Source organism: Phyllostomus hastatus, unplaced genomic scaffold (assembly GCF_019186645.2).
Source record: "Phyllostomus hastatus isolate PE091 unplaced genomic scaffold, TTU_PhHast_1.1 phas_contig_86, whole genome shotgun sequence".
NCBI classification, from domain to species: domain Eukaryota; kingdom Metazoa; phylum Chordata; class Mammalia; order Chiroptera; family Phyllostomidae; genus Phyllostomus; species Phyllostomus hastatus.
The window spans coordinates 68,962,789-68,981,630 of NW_025333977.1; the positions used below are offsets into that span (position 1 = coordinate 68,962,789).

At 36.4% G+C, this 18,842-nt stretch overlaps 1 protein-coding gene across 3 annotated transcripts in view; it reads right to left on the reverse strand.

The window, feature by feature from the left end:
- Window positions 1–10,364: 10,364 nt before the first annotated feature.
- The window catches only part of TBC1D23 (TBC1 domain family member 23), a 64,969-nt gene continuing 56,491 nt past the window's right edge, over window positions 10,365–18,842 (reverse strand). For all 3 annotated transcript variants that reach the window (XM_045851620.1, XM_045851619.1, XM_045851621.1), the window contains 4 exons: window positions 17,428–17,516; window positions 14,882–15,017; window positions 12,879–13,073; window positions 10,365–12,020 (listed from right to left, as the gene is read on the reverse strand). In XM_045851620.1, the coding sequence (XP_045707576.1) occupies window positions 11,939–12,020; window positions 12,879–13,073; window positions 14,882–15,017; window positions 17,428–17,516 (502 nt within the window). In that variant the 3' untranslated portion in view covers window positions 10,365–11,938. The remainder of the gene's footprint in view (window positions 12,021–12,878; window positions 13,074–14,881; window positions 15,018–17,427; window positions 17,517–18,842) is intronic.

An 18,842-nucleotide genomic window follows, 5' to 3' on the forward strand; every position in this document is an offset into this window, starting at 1 on the left:
ACCTCTCCAATTCTTAGCGAAAGGTCTGTGTCGTTGGTTGGATTAGCATTGTGACTAGGGGTAATACCAAGTACTGACTGCCTTGGGCTATTTGAACGAGTAGCTGTGACGGGGGTGGAATTTTCCAGGATGGTATAGGCCCTCAAGACGTCAGTGGGATCTGCTTAATAAGGCTGCTGTGTAATGAGAGAGGGTAAAAGAGAAATTGAGGGTTCAAACTCAATATCCTCAACAATTCAGTCCTCTAATATACTGAAATCTTTGGTGATATGATTTTACAATTTTTACATTTATACCTACTAGTCAGGATTGCTTTTTGGTTGTGTTTTGTTTGTGCTTTTGTCAAATTTGGGGATCAAAAATTATAGAACAAATAAAAACCTGATATTCTTTTCAGTGCTCCGTAATGGTTTAGATTACATTGAAATGGACCCTAATTTTTTAAAATGAGACTGTAAAAACATTTTAAGACAATTAGGGACATTTAAATATGAACTGGATATTTGATGCTTTAATGAATTTGTATATAATGGTATTAAACATATGCCAGACAAGGTTCTTTCCTCTGAGGAGACACACAAAATATTTCAGGGTGAAGTGTCAGATATCTGACTTGACAGTGGTCAGCAAAAAGAACATGTGCTTATGTAGAGATGTGCAAATATGGCAAAATGTTCATTATTAAATCTAGGAGAATATATAGCTGTTCATTGTACTATTTAAGAGCTTATACAAGTTTTTAAATTTTAAAACATTCATAATAAAAATTGGGGGGATACATATCAATTATAGGGGTTTTGAAGCTTTAACAGACTCTCTGGACCAGGCTCTGTAGCAGGAAGATCTTTAATGAGAGGACCATCAAGACCAAGAAGAGCCTGTGGGTGTCACGTCCCCTATAGCACATGCAGGGGAGCTGCTGACTTGCATAAGGTCATTTCTAAAGCAGAGAGCGATAATAAAATTGAAAGCCATGTTTTTGAGCTTTTCTTATTTTTTTTTAAGATTTTATTTATTTTTAGAGAGGGGAGGAGGGAGAAAGAGGGGGAGTGAAACATTAATGTGTGGTTGCCTCTCGTGTGCCTCCTACTGGGGACCTGGCCCGCAACCCATGCATGTGCCCTGACTGGGAATTGAACTGGCTTTTTGAGCTTTTCTTAAGAACTCTGTGAGTACAATGAAAAAGCTGGTTGCTGGGTTCCAGTTCTGCCTCTGCCACTAATTTGAGGTTAATACCTAGGGCAAATCACCTTGCTCTAGGGGCCTTTTCATCACCTGTATTCTATTAGAAGCAATACAAGAGGCTGGAAGACAGTCTGTGCAGCTTTCCCTGCCAGCACCCAACTAGCTGTCCCTTTAACCACAGCAGCTCTGCCTTTGTGTTTCCATGTTCCCTTTCATCTGACATTTGAAAGGTAGCCAAAGAACAAAACTAGCAAATTAAATGGATCTCTAAAGCCCAGGCAACAATCTGATATTGCCAGCCATGATTTACAGCTTTAATGACCATTTCTAGGCTGGTCAGATTTCTATTTTTTACTCCAGAAGAGCTAGCTACTCCACCATCTTCAGATGCCTGTAAGCCATCTCTATTCACATCTTGACATAAGCTCAAACTCAATTGTCTGAAACATTTAGCATCTCTAAAAGAGCTTCTCCTTTTAGCTTTTCTCTTTCACTTGTAGGCACCATCACTTATGCCAGCAATTTTCAACCAGTGTGCCCCAAGAATTTTTAAAACATCTGATACCTGACTATTTAGTCAAGGACACTGACCTCTTTTCTCAAGACTGTCAATTAAAAAATGACAACAGCCTACCAATAGTTCTATGAGTTTTAACACATTGCAGATTTGTGTGACAACTACCACAACCTGGGTACTGAACAGCCCTTCCTTTGTTCAGCTTCCTGATGCTCACACCCTCTCCTTGCCCCTGGCAACCACTAATTCTGTCCCTATTATTTTTCCTTTTCCAGAATGTAATAGAAATGTAATCATACAATACATTTTGAGAGTGCTTCTTTCATATTGCATTCTGCCTTGGAGATTCATCCATGTTGCTGTATCCGTCTTGCTGAGCATTATGCTGGATGGATGTATTAATCTGTTTATCAATTAATCTGTTTATCCATTAACCTACTCAAGGACATTTGGGTTGTTCCCTCCCAGCTTTGGACATTTTAAGGCTGCTATAAACATTCTTGTCCAGGTTTTTGTGTAAACATTGTTTTAATTTCTCTAGGGTAAATTAGGAATGGATTCCTGGGTTATACATGTTTTACTTTTTAAGAAACTGCCAAACTTGTCTAGAGTGACTAGACCATTTGGCATTCCCGCAAGCAATATATAAATGTTCTGCTTACTCCACATTCTCGCCAGCTCTTGGCACTGTCAGCTTTTGTTTTCAACTTCAGTGACTGTAATTAGGTGTGTAGTGGTATTGTTGTGGTTTGACTTGCATTTCCCCAACAGCTAATAATGTTGAATATCTTTTTATGAACTTATATGCCATCCATAGATTTTTTGAAGGTTTTAAATATTTTGTCCATTTTTAAGTTGGGCTGTTTTCTTATTGTTGAGTTTTGAAAGTCTTTATATAATCTCAACACAAATCCTTTGTTGGATAAGTTTTGCTGAAGTATTTTTTTCAGTACATAGCTTGTTGTTCCATTTTATTGACAGTCTTTTGCAGAGCAAAATATTTAAATTTTGATAGTCAAATTTGTTTAAAAAATTTAATGGATTATGCCCTGGCTAGTGTGTCTCAGTGGACTGAGTGCTGGCCTGCGGACTGAAAGGTCCCTCCCTGGTTGGATTCCCAGCCAGGGCACATGCCCAGGTTGCAGGCCAAGTCCCCAGTAGAGGGCATGTGAGAGCCAACTGATCAATGCCTCTTACACATGGATGTTTCCCTCTTTCTCCCTCCCTTCCCTTTTCTCTAAAAATATATAAAATCTTTTTAAAAAAACTTTAATGGATTATATTTTTTGTATCATGTTTAAGAAATCTTGGCCTAATCCTAGGTCATGAAAATTTTCCCACTTTCATCTATTAGTTGAACAGGTTTAAAATTAGTTTAATAGGTTTAAAAACCTATTAGCTTAATAGGTTTACATTTAGCTATATGATCCATTTTGAGTAACTTTTGTATAAGGTATAAGATACAGGTTGAACCCAGGTTGGTGTAGCTCAGTGGATTGACACCGGCCTGCAAACCAAAGGGTCGCCTGTTTGATTCTGTTAGGGTATATGTCTGGGTTGTGGGTCAGGTTCCTGGGGGGGCACACAAGAGGCAACCACACATTGTTTCTCTCCTTCTCTTTCTCCTTCCCTTCTCTCTAAAAATAAGTAAATCTTAAAAAAAAAAAGATACAGATTGATGTTTGTTTCTTTGTATGTGGATATCCAGTTCTTTCAAACCCATGTATTTAAAATGAAATCCTTTCTCACTTGAATTGCCTTTGAAGCTTTGCCAAAAAACTATTAACCATTATTTGTGTAGGCCTATTTCTGAACTATGTGTTCTATGCATTAATATGTTTCTATCTTTTTCACCAGTACTTATCTTGATTACTGAACTTTTGTAGGGGTGTCCAACCTGCAGCCTGCCGGCCACACATTGCCCACAATGGCTATGACTACAGCCCAACTCAAAATCATGAATTTACTTAAAACATTATGAGATTTTTTTGTTTTTGTTAATGTTTGTGTTATTTAATATGTGGCCCAAGACAGCCCTTCTTCTTCCAGTGTGGCCCAGAGACGCCAAAAGTTTGGACACCCCTGCTTAGTGTGAGTCCTCCAACTTTAACTTTTCAAAATTGTTTTGACTATTCTATTCTAGTTCCTTTGCCTTTCCATGTGAATTTTAGAATCAGCTTGTCTGTATTAACAAAAAGTTTTGCTGGGACTCTGACTGGAATTCTATTACATCTGTAATTTGTTTGGGGAGAACTGACATGTTATCTCCCAATCCATGAACACAGTATTTTCTCCACTTATTGCAGGTCTTCAATTGCTTCCACAAGTGTTTTGTAGAATTCAGTATACAGATCCTGCATCATGTTTTGTTAGATTTATACATAGATATTTCATGTTTTGAACTGCTGTAAATGGTATTTTTGAGACTGATGCATTGCCTGCTACACAATAGTAGCAAGCTTGTAGATGGTATATTTTACAAAGCTTTTGGTTTCCGATTGTTCACTGCTAAGTATAGATATGATTTTTGTATGTTGAGCATGTATACATATGTTCTTGTAATCTTACTGAAATCATTCATACATTAATCTATGAACAAGGACAATTTTATTTCTCCCTTTCTAATCTGTAGGTCTTTTATTTCTTTTCCTTGCCTGTTGCACTGGCTAGGACTTCTAGGACAGTGTTGAGGAACAAGAGTGAAAGTAGGCATCATTGAGTGTTACCAGTCTTTGGGGGGAAAGTATTCAGTCTTTAATCATTAAACTTGATGTTAGCTGGAGGTTTTCTAGGCACTATCAAGTTAATGAAGTTCTTCCTATTCCCAGTCTACGAAGTGTATTTTTTAAAAATCATAAGTTAAACACCTTTATAAACCCTATGAGAAAATAGAGAAGGGAACATTTCCCAGCTCATTCTGTGAGGCCTGTATTACACTTATACCAAAGCCAAAGACATTACAAGAAAACTGCAAACCAGTAACCCTTATGAACACAGATGCAAAAAGCCTCAGTAAAATACTAACAAGAATCCAGCAACACATAAAAAGGATTACAATTGTCCCTCGCTATATCATGGTTCACTTATTGCAGCTTCACTGTATTGTGGTTAAAAAAAAAAGTCTAACTCTGTATCCTGGAGTTTTTGCTGTATCTCAGGATTTTGTGGTATATAGGTATTTATATAATATTCATGATTTTAATTATTTTTGCCTAAAATTTTTAAAATATGAAAATTATTTAAAATGTTAATTCAAACATACTAAAATATTAAATCAAAATAAAATGTAGTATGTATTTCATCAGTGGATGAATACTGTACTGTACACAATGGAAATGCAGTATGCCACTACCGCTTGTGCAAGTTTGCCAACCTGAGATTGTACATGGCTCACTATTGGTTGATGGAATGGAAGGCAACCAACCACAGCACTGTGTTCTGTAGCCTAGGCACTGATTGGCTCAGTGATCATTGCATCAGTCTGTTTGCTCTCCTGCACTGTGTCCATTCAGTATCTGTCCTTGTCCACTTCACACCGTCACCTGATTGCTGCGTGTAGTGTTGCTCTGTGGTGTTTTTGTGAAATTTTCACAGAGGTTTGAATTTATTTCAAGCCCTACAATGCCACCCAAATATTCTGCGCCTGTATGTTCTAAGGCTTCTGGCAGTGAATCCAAATGCCAGAGGAATGTGCTTACCATCAAAGAAAAGGTGGAACTTCTCGACATATTAAAGGAAGGTAAAAGCTATGCGGCTGTAGGCTGCCATTACGGGATCAATGAATCTACTGCTCACGACATAAAGAAAGACGAAAAGAATATTAGGTCTACGGCAACAATGACTTTTAACAAGACTTCAAAGAGGGTGTTCACTTCTTACGATAAGGCCATTGTGAGGATGGCGGCTGCGTTGGCCCTGTGGATAAATGACTGCAGAAAGAAGAATATCTCGCTGGATACCAACACTATCTGGACAAAGGACAAGAAACTTTATAATAATTTTTGGGAAAGCATGGATGTTCATGATGGTGATGAGGATGAAGACAATGATGATGACTCAGAAGCAGGACCGTCAAGTGCTTCTCCCACCAGACCAACCCCACTCAGTGCCAGCAAGGGCTAGTTTGACAAATTTCAGAGATGCTTTGGACTCAAGAGCATTTCTCTGCATGGAGAAGCTGCCTCTGAGGATAAAAAGTAGTGCCAGCAACTCCCCATAACTATGTTCATCACTTGGGTGAAGAGATGTTACGCGTACGCCTTTAGCAGAAATAGAAGTTATGGCCCAGGCCGAAGATACTACACCACCTGATGAAGCACCTGATGAAGTGGTGCCTTCAGAAGAGCTGTAATGCTCTTCTTGGCTGTGCAGTACATTCATCTCATCGTCATCACCTTCATTGCCATCAGTACTGCACAGCTACATAATTCATGATCTTCATCATTCAAGTTGTAGTATACTTCGCTGGTGAGTACCCATATAAAATTTATGTTGTTAAAATTATGTAGGTTTAAGTGTGTTGAAAGTGTTTAAGAGCATATGAAGTGTTTGTAAAAGTGTGGGAAAGGTTAATAAGAGAGTGGGAAAGGTTTATAGGAATGTGGGAAGGGTTTATAAAGCTTTAAAATAGATATAATAAATATAACATCGCTACCTCGAGGATTTTCACCTATTTGGGGGTCCCTGGAACATAACTCCCGAGATAGGTGAGGGATCACTGTATACACCATGACCAACAGATTTATCCCAGGAACAGGTTGGTTTAACATATGAAAAACTGATCAATGTAATAAACCTTATTAATAAAGGAGAAAAGTCATTCGACCATCCTACTAGATGCAAAAAAAAGTTTGAAACATCTAAGACCCCTCATGACAAAAACATTGTTATTGCCAATGTTTGTGTCCCCCTAAAATTCATATGTTGAAGCTGTGACCACCAATGTGGTAGTAATTTGGAGATGAGGCTTTTAAAAGACAATTAGGGTAAAAGTCATGAGGGTAAGGGCCTCACAATGGGATCAGTGCCAGGGAGAGGGAGAGAAGGAGAGAGAAGAGATGACATGGATGCTGCTCTTGACACTTCTGTTCAGCACTGTACTGGATGCTTTTGCCAGGGTCATTACATAAGAAAAAGAAAGAAAAGGTATCCATATTGGAAAGTAAGAAGTTAAAAATGATCTCTTCAACTTTTGGCCAAGATGGAGGCATAGGTAGACACATTGTGCATCCTTGCACACCAAGATAGAGACAACAATTTAGAAACAGAATAACAACCAGAACTGACAGAGAATTGAACTGTATGGAAGTCAGACAACCAAGGAGTTAAAATAGACACGTTCATCTACACTGGTAGGAGGGGTGGAGTCGGGCAGCCAGGTGGAGGGGGTGGCGGCACAAAGAGCGGTGACACCAGGTGCATAAAGCATCCTGGGCACACAAGACCACAGCAGGCAGACCCTGGACACGCAGGCAGCAGCTGGCAGACCCAACAAGGCAGTAATTATGAAGCAAGGCACTGCACGAAACCCAGGATCCCAGCACTCGGAAATAGAGCCTTGGGGCATTGATTGAAAACACCTGTGGGGGTTGAGGCCGGGAGAATCTCTCAGCCTCACAGGAGAGTTTATTGGAGAGACTAACAGGGTCCTGGAATGTGCACAAGCCCACCCACATGGTAATTAGCACCAGAAAGGCCCAGTTTGCTTGGGGGAAGCAGCAGAGGGGACTGAAATCCACTAGGGAGCAGAGAAAGAGCCATTGTTCCCTCTTGGACCCCGCTCCCACATACAGAGTCACAACCCAGCAACTGGGATGCCCCGCCCTGGTGAACACCTAAGGCTCTGCCCCTCATATGTAACAGGTGCAACAAGACCAAAAGAAAAGGCCCTAACAGAAGAACAGATCAAAGCTCCACAGCAAATATAACTAAGCGACCAAGAGATAGCCAACCTATCAGATGCAAGTTCAAAGCACTGGTGATCAGGATGCTCAAAGAATTGGTTGAATTTAGTCGCAAATTAGATGAAAAAAATGAAGGCTACACTAAGTGAAATGAAGGAAAATGCACAGGGAACCAATAGTGATGGGAAGACAACTGGGACTCAAATCAATGGAGTAGACCAGAAGGAAGAAAAAAAAAAAACAAACAGGAAAGAATGAAGAGATAAGAATTCAAAAAAATGAGAGGCTTAGGAACCTCCAGGACATCGTTAAATGTTCCAACAGCTGAATTATAGGGGTACCAGAAGGAGAAGAGGAAGAGCAACAAGTGGAAAACTTCTATCTGAACAAATAATAAAGGAGAACTTCCCCAATCTGGCAAAGGAAATTAACTTCCAGGAAGTCCAGGAAGCTCAGAGAGTCCCAAGGAAGTGAGACCCAAGGAGAAACACACCAAGGCACATCATCATTACATTAACCAAGGTAAAAATGAAGGAGAGAATTCTAGAAGCAGCAAGAGATAAGGAGACAGTAACCTACAAAGGAGTTCCCATCAGACTGTCAGCTGATTTCTCAAAAGAGACCTCATAGGCAAGAAGGGGCTAGAAAGAAGTATTCTAAGTCATGAAAGGCCAAGGACCTACAGCCAAGGTTGCTCTATCCAGCAAAGCTTTCATTTAGAATGGAAGGGCAGATAAAGTGCTTCCCAGATAGATAAGGTCAAGTTAAAGGAGTTCATCATCACAAGCCCTTATTTTATGAAATGTTAAAGGGACGTATCTAAGAAAAAGATGCTAAAAACCATATATAATAAAATGACAGCAAACTCACAATTATTAACAACCACACCTAAAACAAAAACAAACTAAGCAAACTAGAACAGGAACAGAACCACAGAAATGGAGATCACATGGAGGGTTAGCAACAGGGGAGTGGGAGGAGGAGAGAGGGGAAAAAGGTATGGAGAATAAGTAGCATAGATGGTAGGTAGAAAATAGATGGGGAGGGTAAGAACAGTATGGGAAATGTAGAAGCTAAGGAACTTACGACACATGGACATTAACTAAAGGTGGGGAACGTGGGTGGGAGAGGGTGTGCAGGGTGGAGGGGAATGAAGGGGGGAAATGGGACAGCTGTAATAGCATAATCAATAAAATATATTTAAAACAAACAAACATGATAATACCCATACAGTGGAATAGTATTTGGCTGCAAAAACAAAATTGTGATATATGGTACAAGTGAAGTTTGAAAACACTGTTAAATCCTGGCTGGCGTAGCTCAGTGGATTGAGCGCGGGCTGGGAACCAAAGTGTCCCAGGTTCGATTCCCAGCCAGGGTACATGCTTGGGTTGTAGGCCATAACCCCCAGCAACCGCACATTGATGTTTCTCTCTCTCTCTCTCTCTTTCCCTTCCCTCTCTAAAAGTAAATAAATAAAATCTTTAAAAAAAAAAAAAACACTGTTAAATGAAAGAAGCCAGACACAAAAGCCACTTCTTGTATGATCCCCTTTTATCATGAAATGTCCAGAATATGCAAATCCAGAGAGCCAGAAAGAAATTAGTGGTTGCCAAGGGCTGGAGGGATGGGGGAAATGGGAGTGACTGCTGATGGATATGGGATTTTGAGGGGGGGATTATAAAATGTTCTGGAGTTAAACAGTGGTGATGGTTGCACAGCTCTGTGAAATGGACTAAAAACCACTGAATTGTAGACTTTCAAGAAGTTCAATTTTATAGTGACTTGTATTTCTATAAAGATGTTATTTTTTTAAAAGTTCCAGATGATGTTCTAACCATTATGCTATACCCCTGAAACTAATACAAAATACGGATTTATGCTGTAATTCAAATATAAAACTGAAATAAAAACCCTCCCCCCAAAAGATGTTACTGTGAAGATGGGATATTACTTTCATCACACATTCAACCTACAGAGTTGGGTTTCCCCTAAGTCAAAATGTCAATTAAAACAAAACAAAAACAACTGCCAATCTATGGCTGGTCAGTTTGTTAGAATATCATGCTATGGAGTCAAAGGTCCTGTGTGAAACATACCTGTGGCAAAAATGGTTGATTACATCAGTACAAATTTATCATCCTTACTAGAAAACATGGTTTATTAATGGTGAGCAAGTGGCATCAAATCTATATACAAATTCATTTTATACCTATTAGGAATAGTAATCCCCAGGAAGAGGATTAAGAAGAGGGGATACAAGTACTATCCCTTCTCACTCACTCAGTTTCTTTGAATCTTGGTTTTCACAACTTGAAAATAATACCAACTTCATGTCGTTGCAGCCTCTGCAATCCTGGGAGTCCACCAGAGGTTGACATCCCAGAGTGAATTCTAGTTCTGTGGTTAGTGAGCCAGTAAAGGGAGAATGAGCTACGTAAGTGCCTAATGATCAATGCAATGAATTTTCACTTAATATTCATGACAAATAACTGGTGTTATTACAGATAACAAATTGAAATTCAGAGAAGTTAAGAAGTTCAGTTTACTACATGGGAAATTGAAAGTCATTAAATTACCTCTTTCCACTATCCCCACCTAGGTGAACAGAAATAAGAATCTTAAATACTTTTGAACCTGAAATATGAACATTTAAATTCTATTAAAATGATAATCCTCGATTTTCTAATTTTTTGCTATCTACAGAGATTTATAAATGGGGGAGAGGAGAGAAAAAGAGACTGTTATTAAGAACAAAGTTTTGAGCAAACTGCATTGATTTATTTACACCTGTAATTTATAAACAGTAACACAACATCTTTACATTAATATTATGTAAAAAGTCCCATAGCTGAAATAGGCAAAAAAAATGAGACTTCAGGACATTTTTAAAGGGGCACCAAGAAAAGGAAAAAAAATGTAATATAACAGTTGTGGGGAGAGTTATAAATATCAGTTACTGCACCAGGTGCAATTTCATGCAAATGTCTTCAACCACTCCAAGTAAACTGTTTTTATTTAAGTATTAGAATAAAATATATTGGCTATGCTGCCTTTTATTCACTTGATTTCCATTAAGTAAATTAAAATAACTGTCTGCAAACAGGGCACATCTAAACATTTCTCCTATGAACTCCTTAGAGATAATCTATCACATTTTAAGACACGGTATGTTGTAAGAATTTGCTACTTCCCAAATAGATTTTACAAGAAATTGTTCCATGTCCTCAATCAAATGTGTTCTTGGATTTCTCTTACCTAATGTGTCCAATACAGACCTCAATAAATTAAACTAAGGAAGCTGTAAAATAAAGCAGATCACTTTACAGTTTTGTCATATTAAGAGAATAAAAATAGTTTCAGACTAGTAAGACAAGACAAAAACCAAAGAAATTTCAGAAAGTGATGATAAAAACAACTACAGTTTATACATCCCTCTGATTATTTGGCTTTTATTTAAGTGGATTATTTGTGGTCACAGACCATAATCTCACTGAAGATAAATCAGTGTGTGTTCAACTTGTGTTTTGAAATATCCTAAACCAAATACTCCATTTGTAATAAAGACCAATGGCATCTGTACAAATACAATTCTGTCCTCAAAATGTTAATTGTAATCTTAACATGCTTACCTACTTCTTACATTGCTTTTAAATGCTCCATAGAAACCATTAGGATGAAGTTAAGTATCTGAAACACATCATCTTCAAATTAATAGCTAATGGTGCAAAGAAGATGTTTGGAAACTGATGTTTCAACATTTCACTAGCTGGACTGAACTTCTGAGTTGGCTGGAATCTTTACCCATTTCATTAAAAAGATTTTATTCTTTTTAAGAACAGAAACAGCAAGCTAATTATTAATCTATGTAATATTTTTAGTTTCTGATATTTGCTCAGTGGGCAAAGCCAAATGCAGCAATTAAAGGGTTTTTTTCAACTAATTCTATCCCTAAGTGTCAGTGAAGACATTGCAAATATGTATGTGTATGATTGTTTTTAAATCTGAAAGTGATGCACGTTCCCTTAAAACAGCTCTTCAAAACAGAACTGCATTCTGCTCCCTTAGTTCATAAGGGCACTAGGTCAGTTACTTTAAAGTCATTCAATAACTGACTTTTATAATTAATCATTTTACAAAACCAAAAATACAAAAGAAAATTTAAAAAATTTTTAACTGTCCAGAGATTGATTATAATAATTTACATTTTTTTAGACCTGCTATTCAAGCACCCCCATAAGCAAATGAAATGTCTCCAGTTAGTATTCAGTCAGGAAAATGTCCATGTTTCTCTTGGTTGCCTTCATTTCTTCTGAAGTAATTTTCTTTCACATTAACTTTCCAAAGCATCCAGAACTTTCATGATTTGTTGTTTTATGGCTTTGGTAGCATCTCCTGCATTTGGGATCAAGTATCTGGAGAGGGGGAGATAAATAAATAAATAAATAAATAAATAAATACGCACACACACATAAAAAAATACAGTCCTTTACCTTTAGAACTCAGCTTAGATGTCGCTTCCAATGGGAAGCTTTCCCTGCCCTCCCATGCCCTTCCATACTTATATTAACATACTCAAAAGCATATTTGGAAGCAAATAAAATCTAAATGTAAAAAGCACGGTGATTTTTCATATAGTGTAGAGAGCAAGACAGAATGAACTGGAGATCAGGAGTCAGAAGGGCTATATTTGGTTCTATTGCAAGGTAGGGGTGAAGATCTGGAAGACATTCAACCCCTCTTGGCTTCATATGTTTACCTTGTAAAATTAAATATGGTTTAGTTTAGAGATCAGTGTGGTGTGTGGCCCTTGTGCCAGTCCATGAACTGTTTGTCACTGGTCCACAATGAGACAAGTGGAGGAGCTTAGACCAGATTGTAAATTAACTACACCATTCAGTGCATGGCTGATTTCAAGGACACTCTTTCAAAATAAGAATTTGATGAAAGAAAATAAAAACATTGCCTTACATTCTGAGACAATTTTCTTATTTAATTGCAAACCAGCATTTAGTGTAGCACTGAAATAGATTATTCATAAAGACCCTTCTGTCAAAAAGTTTTTTTATAGTTAGCTATGGCACTTACTGAAATCATGTGCTAATGGCTAAACCAACAGATAAGGATTTGGAAGAAAAAGATAGAGACAAATATTAATAAAAGTGGTTTGAGTATCCTATTCCACCAACTAGTGCCCCAAACAGAGAAACAAACCGTGTTTGATAATGAACTAAATCAGTAATTCAGATAAAATCACGCCAAGAAAATCTTACCTTTCAATGGCCAAGATTTCTATTCCTGAAGCACTGCTGTTTCCATACTTGAAAGTAATTAACTCAGGATGTTTCTTTTTGGATGTAATTTTAACCACAGAATTTAGTGCTTGTCGAGACTGTATATAAGCCAATCCTTTCCGTGAAAGAATCTCCCTTAAACAGTACATATGTGTTGCAGTAACCAGCAGATGACTTGAGAGGGGAAAAAAGCAAAATACAAAAAGAATGTTTTTCAAATGTCATTTAAAATAGATGTTATATCAACAGCCTCAATTATAAAAAAAATGTTCAACTCCAGATGAAATTATTTTTGAGTTAAAACTGCAAAGGTTCATTATAAACAAATAAGCTACCTAATAAAAGCTTTTAATTTTCCCTTAGTTGCATACAAAATTAATGTTTTATTAACAGATATTCCTGTAACTGTTTAAGAGCAAAGGTATAACATTTTATAATATGTTCTATATGGTATATGAAATTATTATGTTCTATATGGTATATGAAATTATATTATAATTCTATATGGTATATGAAATATACTACCTTTCAGACTTCTACAGTATCATCTGCATTCATAAAGTATTTCATTCAACATACCATAGCATATGCCTAATATCAAAGACCACTAAGCAATAGTTGGGCTGTCTTACATATTTTATAATATTCTGTATCTGGATCCTGAAGACAAAATGGGCACAGAATTAGTAACACTCACCCATCTTATATCTCAGCTCAGTTTTAATATAATGATAATACTGATATACTTTTAGGTAGTATCAATACAATAAGAACATTATATGACAAGTCCAGAATGTGGGATTTTTGGCAGAACAACAGGCCTAGACTCAAAGGATTCATTCATTATGAAGAAAAGGGGGGAGCAGTGGTGTGGGGTCAAGTACTTTGTACTTTGAGTGAGGCTAAATACTGGGTTGGCCAAAAAGCTTCTTCTGTAAAATAAGAGACACATTTTTTCATTTTTACCAGTAATTTTATTGATTTGGATATTTTGAGTATGTTGGCTATCTCCTGCTATTGGTTTCTAGTGGGCAGAGGCCAGAGGTGCTGTAAAACCAATGCCAAGAATTATTTGGCCAAACTGTCAATAGTACCAAGCAAACCATTTCTGACACATTTGATGGGTCACATCACCTTCTCCATACACTGCACAAATCTCTTTTTGTGTTTCAGTTGTGTTTTTACCTTTCTTGAAATAATAAAGCATAATATGCCAAAAATGTTGCATATTTTCTCCATCTTCAATATTAAAATGGCTGTAGAAAAATTCATCAATTTTGATAAGTTTTTTTAAGTGCACAGTGATATGACAGCTGTCGCAATAGAATCTAACAAAACTGTTTTCAATGAAGTTAAAGGTAATTAAGCACTACTAAAATGGGGGGGGGGTCCGAATGAACTTTTTGGCCAACCCAATATAACAGACAAATACAATGTGTAAACCCTGACTCGATCCTGGAATAGGAAGTACTGACAAAGAGTATAAAAGATACTCTGGGGGCACTCTGAAAATATTTGAGTATGGTTTGTATGTTGAATCAGGTTAATTCTTAGGGTTTTAAAAGATGTGCTGATGCTATTGGAGTTGGGAGATTTTCTTGGGAGATTTATTGTGCGGGATTTAGGGGTAAAGTGTGGTATCTGTAAGCTGCTGCTTAGTGTCTTGGCAAAAGGGAAGTTCATATGTGCATATATGCACACACACACACACACAGAGATGGGATAGTGTGAAAAGAAGTTAAAAGTTGGTGAATCTAGGAGAGGCTTATAACAGTATTCAATGTACTGTTTCTTCAATATTTTTTAAGATTTCAAAAAAATACATAAAAACATTTCTAAAAATCAAAACTGTATATATACTGATAGAAGTAAATTGCATTTTATTGTACTTGGATAAATAAAGCTTCTCCTATAGTTCAATTTTATGTTATTAATTTCTCTAAATTCAATTTTACTTCTGAAGAAGACATTTTTAAAAGTACCTAGGAAACATGTGTCCATTTTCTTTCACTTCTTTACAAGGAAAATGATGCTTGATGTCTGGCTTGTTTATCCAAGTCTGAATGTTTACAACCTCTTTTCTATCATCATCTGACATGGAAGAACTGTCAATTTCATCTATAAAAAATTGAAGTGTTAAAAGTGGGCATTACCACCTTTAAAAATGATACATTTCTTAACAGCTTGAAAAACAATTTCAGTAGTACTTTAAGCATATGGTCTGGAAAAACACCCAATCAATTCTAATCCTTCTACTATATTTCCTTATGCCATGGGTACTAATGCAGAAATATTGTTATGAAAAGTCACTCTATATGGTTAAGAGTCAGGTGAACATACTGAGAATGCACTTTTAAAAGATGAAACTAACTGAGAAATTTAAACTTTTTGATTTAGAAAACATAACTATGATCCCAGCTGGTGTGGCTCAGTGGATTGCGTGCTGATCTGCAAATTCATGGGTAGCCGGTTCCATTCCTAGTCAGAGCACATGCCTGGGCTGCAGGCCAGGTCCCCAGTGTTTGCACACAAGAGGCAACCACACATTGATGTTTTTTTCCCCTCTCTTTCCCCTATCTCTAAAATTAAATAAATAAAATATTTTTAAAAACCCAAAATAACCATAACTATGAACTATGACTAGTCTGTAGACAGATGGATGAACAAGCATCTATCTCAAGGGCAAATATGGCAGAGTTCTTTTTGTCTTGCTGTTTTCTGATTTTAAGAAAAATAACAACAACAAAAAATCCATCCTGGGGTAAGTAAAAGTCAACCTTTTTTCATAAGAAAAATAGAAAACATTCTAGTTATTTTGTTCTCACTTAAGAAAGGGAAATTACAGTCCCTAAGATTAATAATTATAAATGTTTTTCCCTTTGCTTTTTAAGAAATACTTCAAATATAGAGAGACATAATAAAAAAAGGAAATCTCATGTATCTATACACTTCTAGCTTAAATAAGAAAGTGAAGCCCTTGTGTATCTCTCCCCAATCACATCCCTCTTCCTTCCCGACTAAGGAATAGTGACTATGTGAATTTGATGTTAATCAGTTCCTTACTTTAACTATATATGAATATCCCTAAATAATATAGAGAAGTGTTTTGTGCCCTGGCTGGCGTAGCTCAGTGGATTGAGCTCGGGCTGCGAACCAAAGTGTCGCAGGTTCAATTCCCAGTCAGGGTACATGCCTGGGTTGCAGGCAATGACCCCCAGCAACTGCACATTGATGTTTCTCTCTATCTCTCTCCCTTCCCTCTCCAAAAATAAATAAATAAAATCTTAAAAAAAAGAAGTGTTTTGCATTTTAGGTAAAATTTATATAAATAATAGCCTATTCTATTGTAGTATTCTATAATAGCTACCCCATTACCAACATTATAAAATGTATCAGTGCTAATAGACATAGCTTTAGCTTCCTGATTTTCATTACTGTGTAGTTTTCCACAGTGTAAATATGTGTGTGTGTATGATTTATGTAAATATACCATAGTTTATCCATCCATTGGTTTCTCCCCTTTGTTAAAGGAAGGAGTTGAGATAGTCAGGGAGAAATAATGCAACAGGAACATGGCAAAAGAGAGGATGGGAAAACATTAGCTAAACAATGAGAAATAGCAAATAGAAAATTGCATTTGCCTCAATGCAAGTTTTCTGGAAGGTGATTCTATAATGTGTATTAAAATATTAGATGTGATTCCCTATAACCTAACAAGCTTACTGCTACAAATTTACCCTCTGAGTGCACTTGCAAAAGTTCATTTATGCATATGTATAAAAATATGTTGCCATTTGAAACAGAAAAAAACTACCAGTATCAATGGGAAAAGACTCATTAAATAAATTATGGTATGTTTATATGACAGTAAAATAACTGAGGAGGTACATGGGCTGAGATGGAAAATATGCAAGATATTATTATTACTAAGTGGAAAAAGCAAGGTGAGATTTGGGAATTCTTTTTTCATATTTTGTACATTTGTATACTGTTGTTAACAGTGAGATTATGAACCACAGTAATAAATCATTTTGAAAATATAAAGACAACTAATCACACAAAGGATGACCACTTTCCCTGGCACAGTATCTCCATCTTGTGGCCCTTTAAAATATCACCTCTAGTTTCAAAAGGCTCTTTCGATACCTGTTTTGGAACTCCCTGAACATCAGCCCCACAACTCCCAATCTCCTCGGTGGGTGGATGAAGGGGATTTAAATCCAGTCCCATGGATTTAAATACTATTTGTACACTGATTATTTCTAGATTATCCTATCTCAGACTTGTCTCCTCAGCTAAAGACTTCTACAATCAACTGGCTACTCAACATTTCTGCTTGGATTTCTAGTAGACAGAACTTAAGGTGTCTAAAACCAAACTCTTAATAGAAAGAGTCTATAATCTCTTCTACAGAATTTCACTGAGCCTTTTATTTTTTAAGTAGTTGTTTGCTAGTCCCAGAATAATCTCTCTATAGTCACTGCTGGTACCTGAGGAAAGAAGTCCATAAATAAGTGTACTACTGCACCTGTGTCGTATTCTTCCTCATCCCCAATGCTGAACACAGGCTTCACACCGCGGTATGGCTTGCCCACTCTGTCACTGCTACTCACATGCCTATGTTCAAAGAATTTTGGGAGGGGGGAAGTATCACTTAAGCAGTTATGAAAGATTTTCATCAACTATCATTTGAATATTCAAACAAATGTAAATGTTCTTTGTTCACCCATGCACAACCCCGTTTTAGGATAGCTATGTTAAAGAAATGCTATGATAAGAAAATATGTTAGCAAAGGTGGCATTAAGGACTCAGTGGCTAATATATAGAGAAAAAATACACTGTGCACTTGCAGTTCCAGTAAGAAACAATATTAACAGATATTCTTAAACTTGTTTACTATTTCTTGGCTGTATACTTCATTTGTATGAGAATGTAAGGGTCAGTTATATTCTGTGAATAAAATTAAATCTGAAACATTTTAACATTCATGTTAAAACCAAGGCTTAGATCTGTGTGGCTTTAGAGAAGTTACTAAACCTCTTTGTGCTTCTGTTTACTCAGATATAAAATGATGATAGTATCTACCCTTCGATTGTTGTAAGAGTTAAATCAGTTAATATTTTGTAAAGCTCTTGGGACAATGCCTGACATATGGCAAGTGCTAACATACATGTTTGCTGGACAATATAGATTATGGAACCAAACTTTCAGATTCTAGGATTGCTTAAGGTTCTCATATGGGTGTCCTCCCAATTTATTTTATTGTGCCTATTGTTTTAATAGAAACTAGATTCTACATCTTATACATAAATGTAAATAAGCCATGAACTTGAATCTGCCTTTCTTCAAGTGAAAGAAGCATAAACAACATATAAACTCAAAGTTAATTAGTTCTGCACAAAGTGTGACCTCTCTCTTTTTAACATAAAAACTTAACCTCATTACTTTGCAGGTAATCTCAAACAAACCAAGAAGTACAATTAAAGTATTTCAAAAAAAATACTATGAGTTTCTGGGGAATAAACATTGTATTATTTGTAGGATAAGGTATGAAGAAAAACTGTGTCTTTTATTTCCCTTTGGCATGTTATCAAGAAGAGCCCAAAGTGGAAAAATATTAAGTTACATGTCTTAGAATTCAATTTTTCCAGAAGATGGAGATCAAATATGTATTTTAAATCATTTTCTAATACATTTCATCAATAAAAATTATCACAACCTAATTTTGTTGAAAATGGCTTAAATCTTTACTTTTTCCAAAACAACATTCTCAACAGAAAATTAATGAGAGTCAAGTGTATAACTAGACACTCTTTGGGAATTGTAAGTTAGGTTATTATACATACCTTAAATTTTGATTAAGTTAAAATCAGAAAATCATTTGATTTTATATTCAAATATATATAATGTAAAATTATCCTGAAGATGATCAAACTATGATC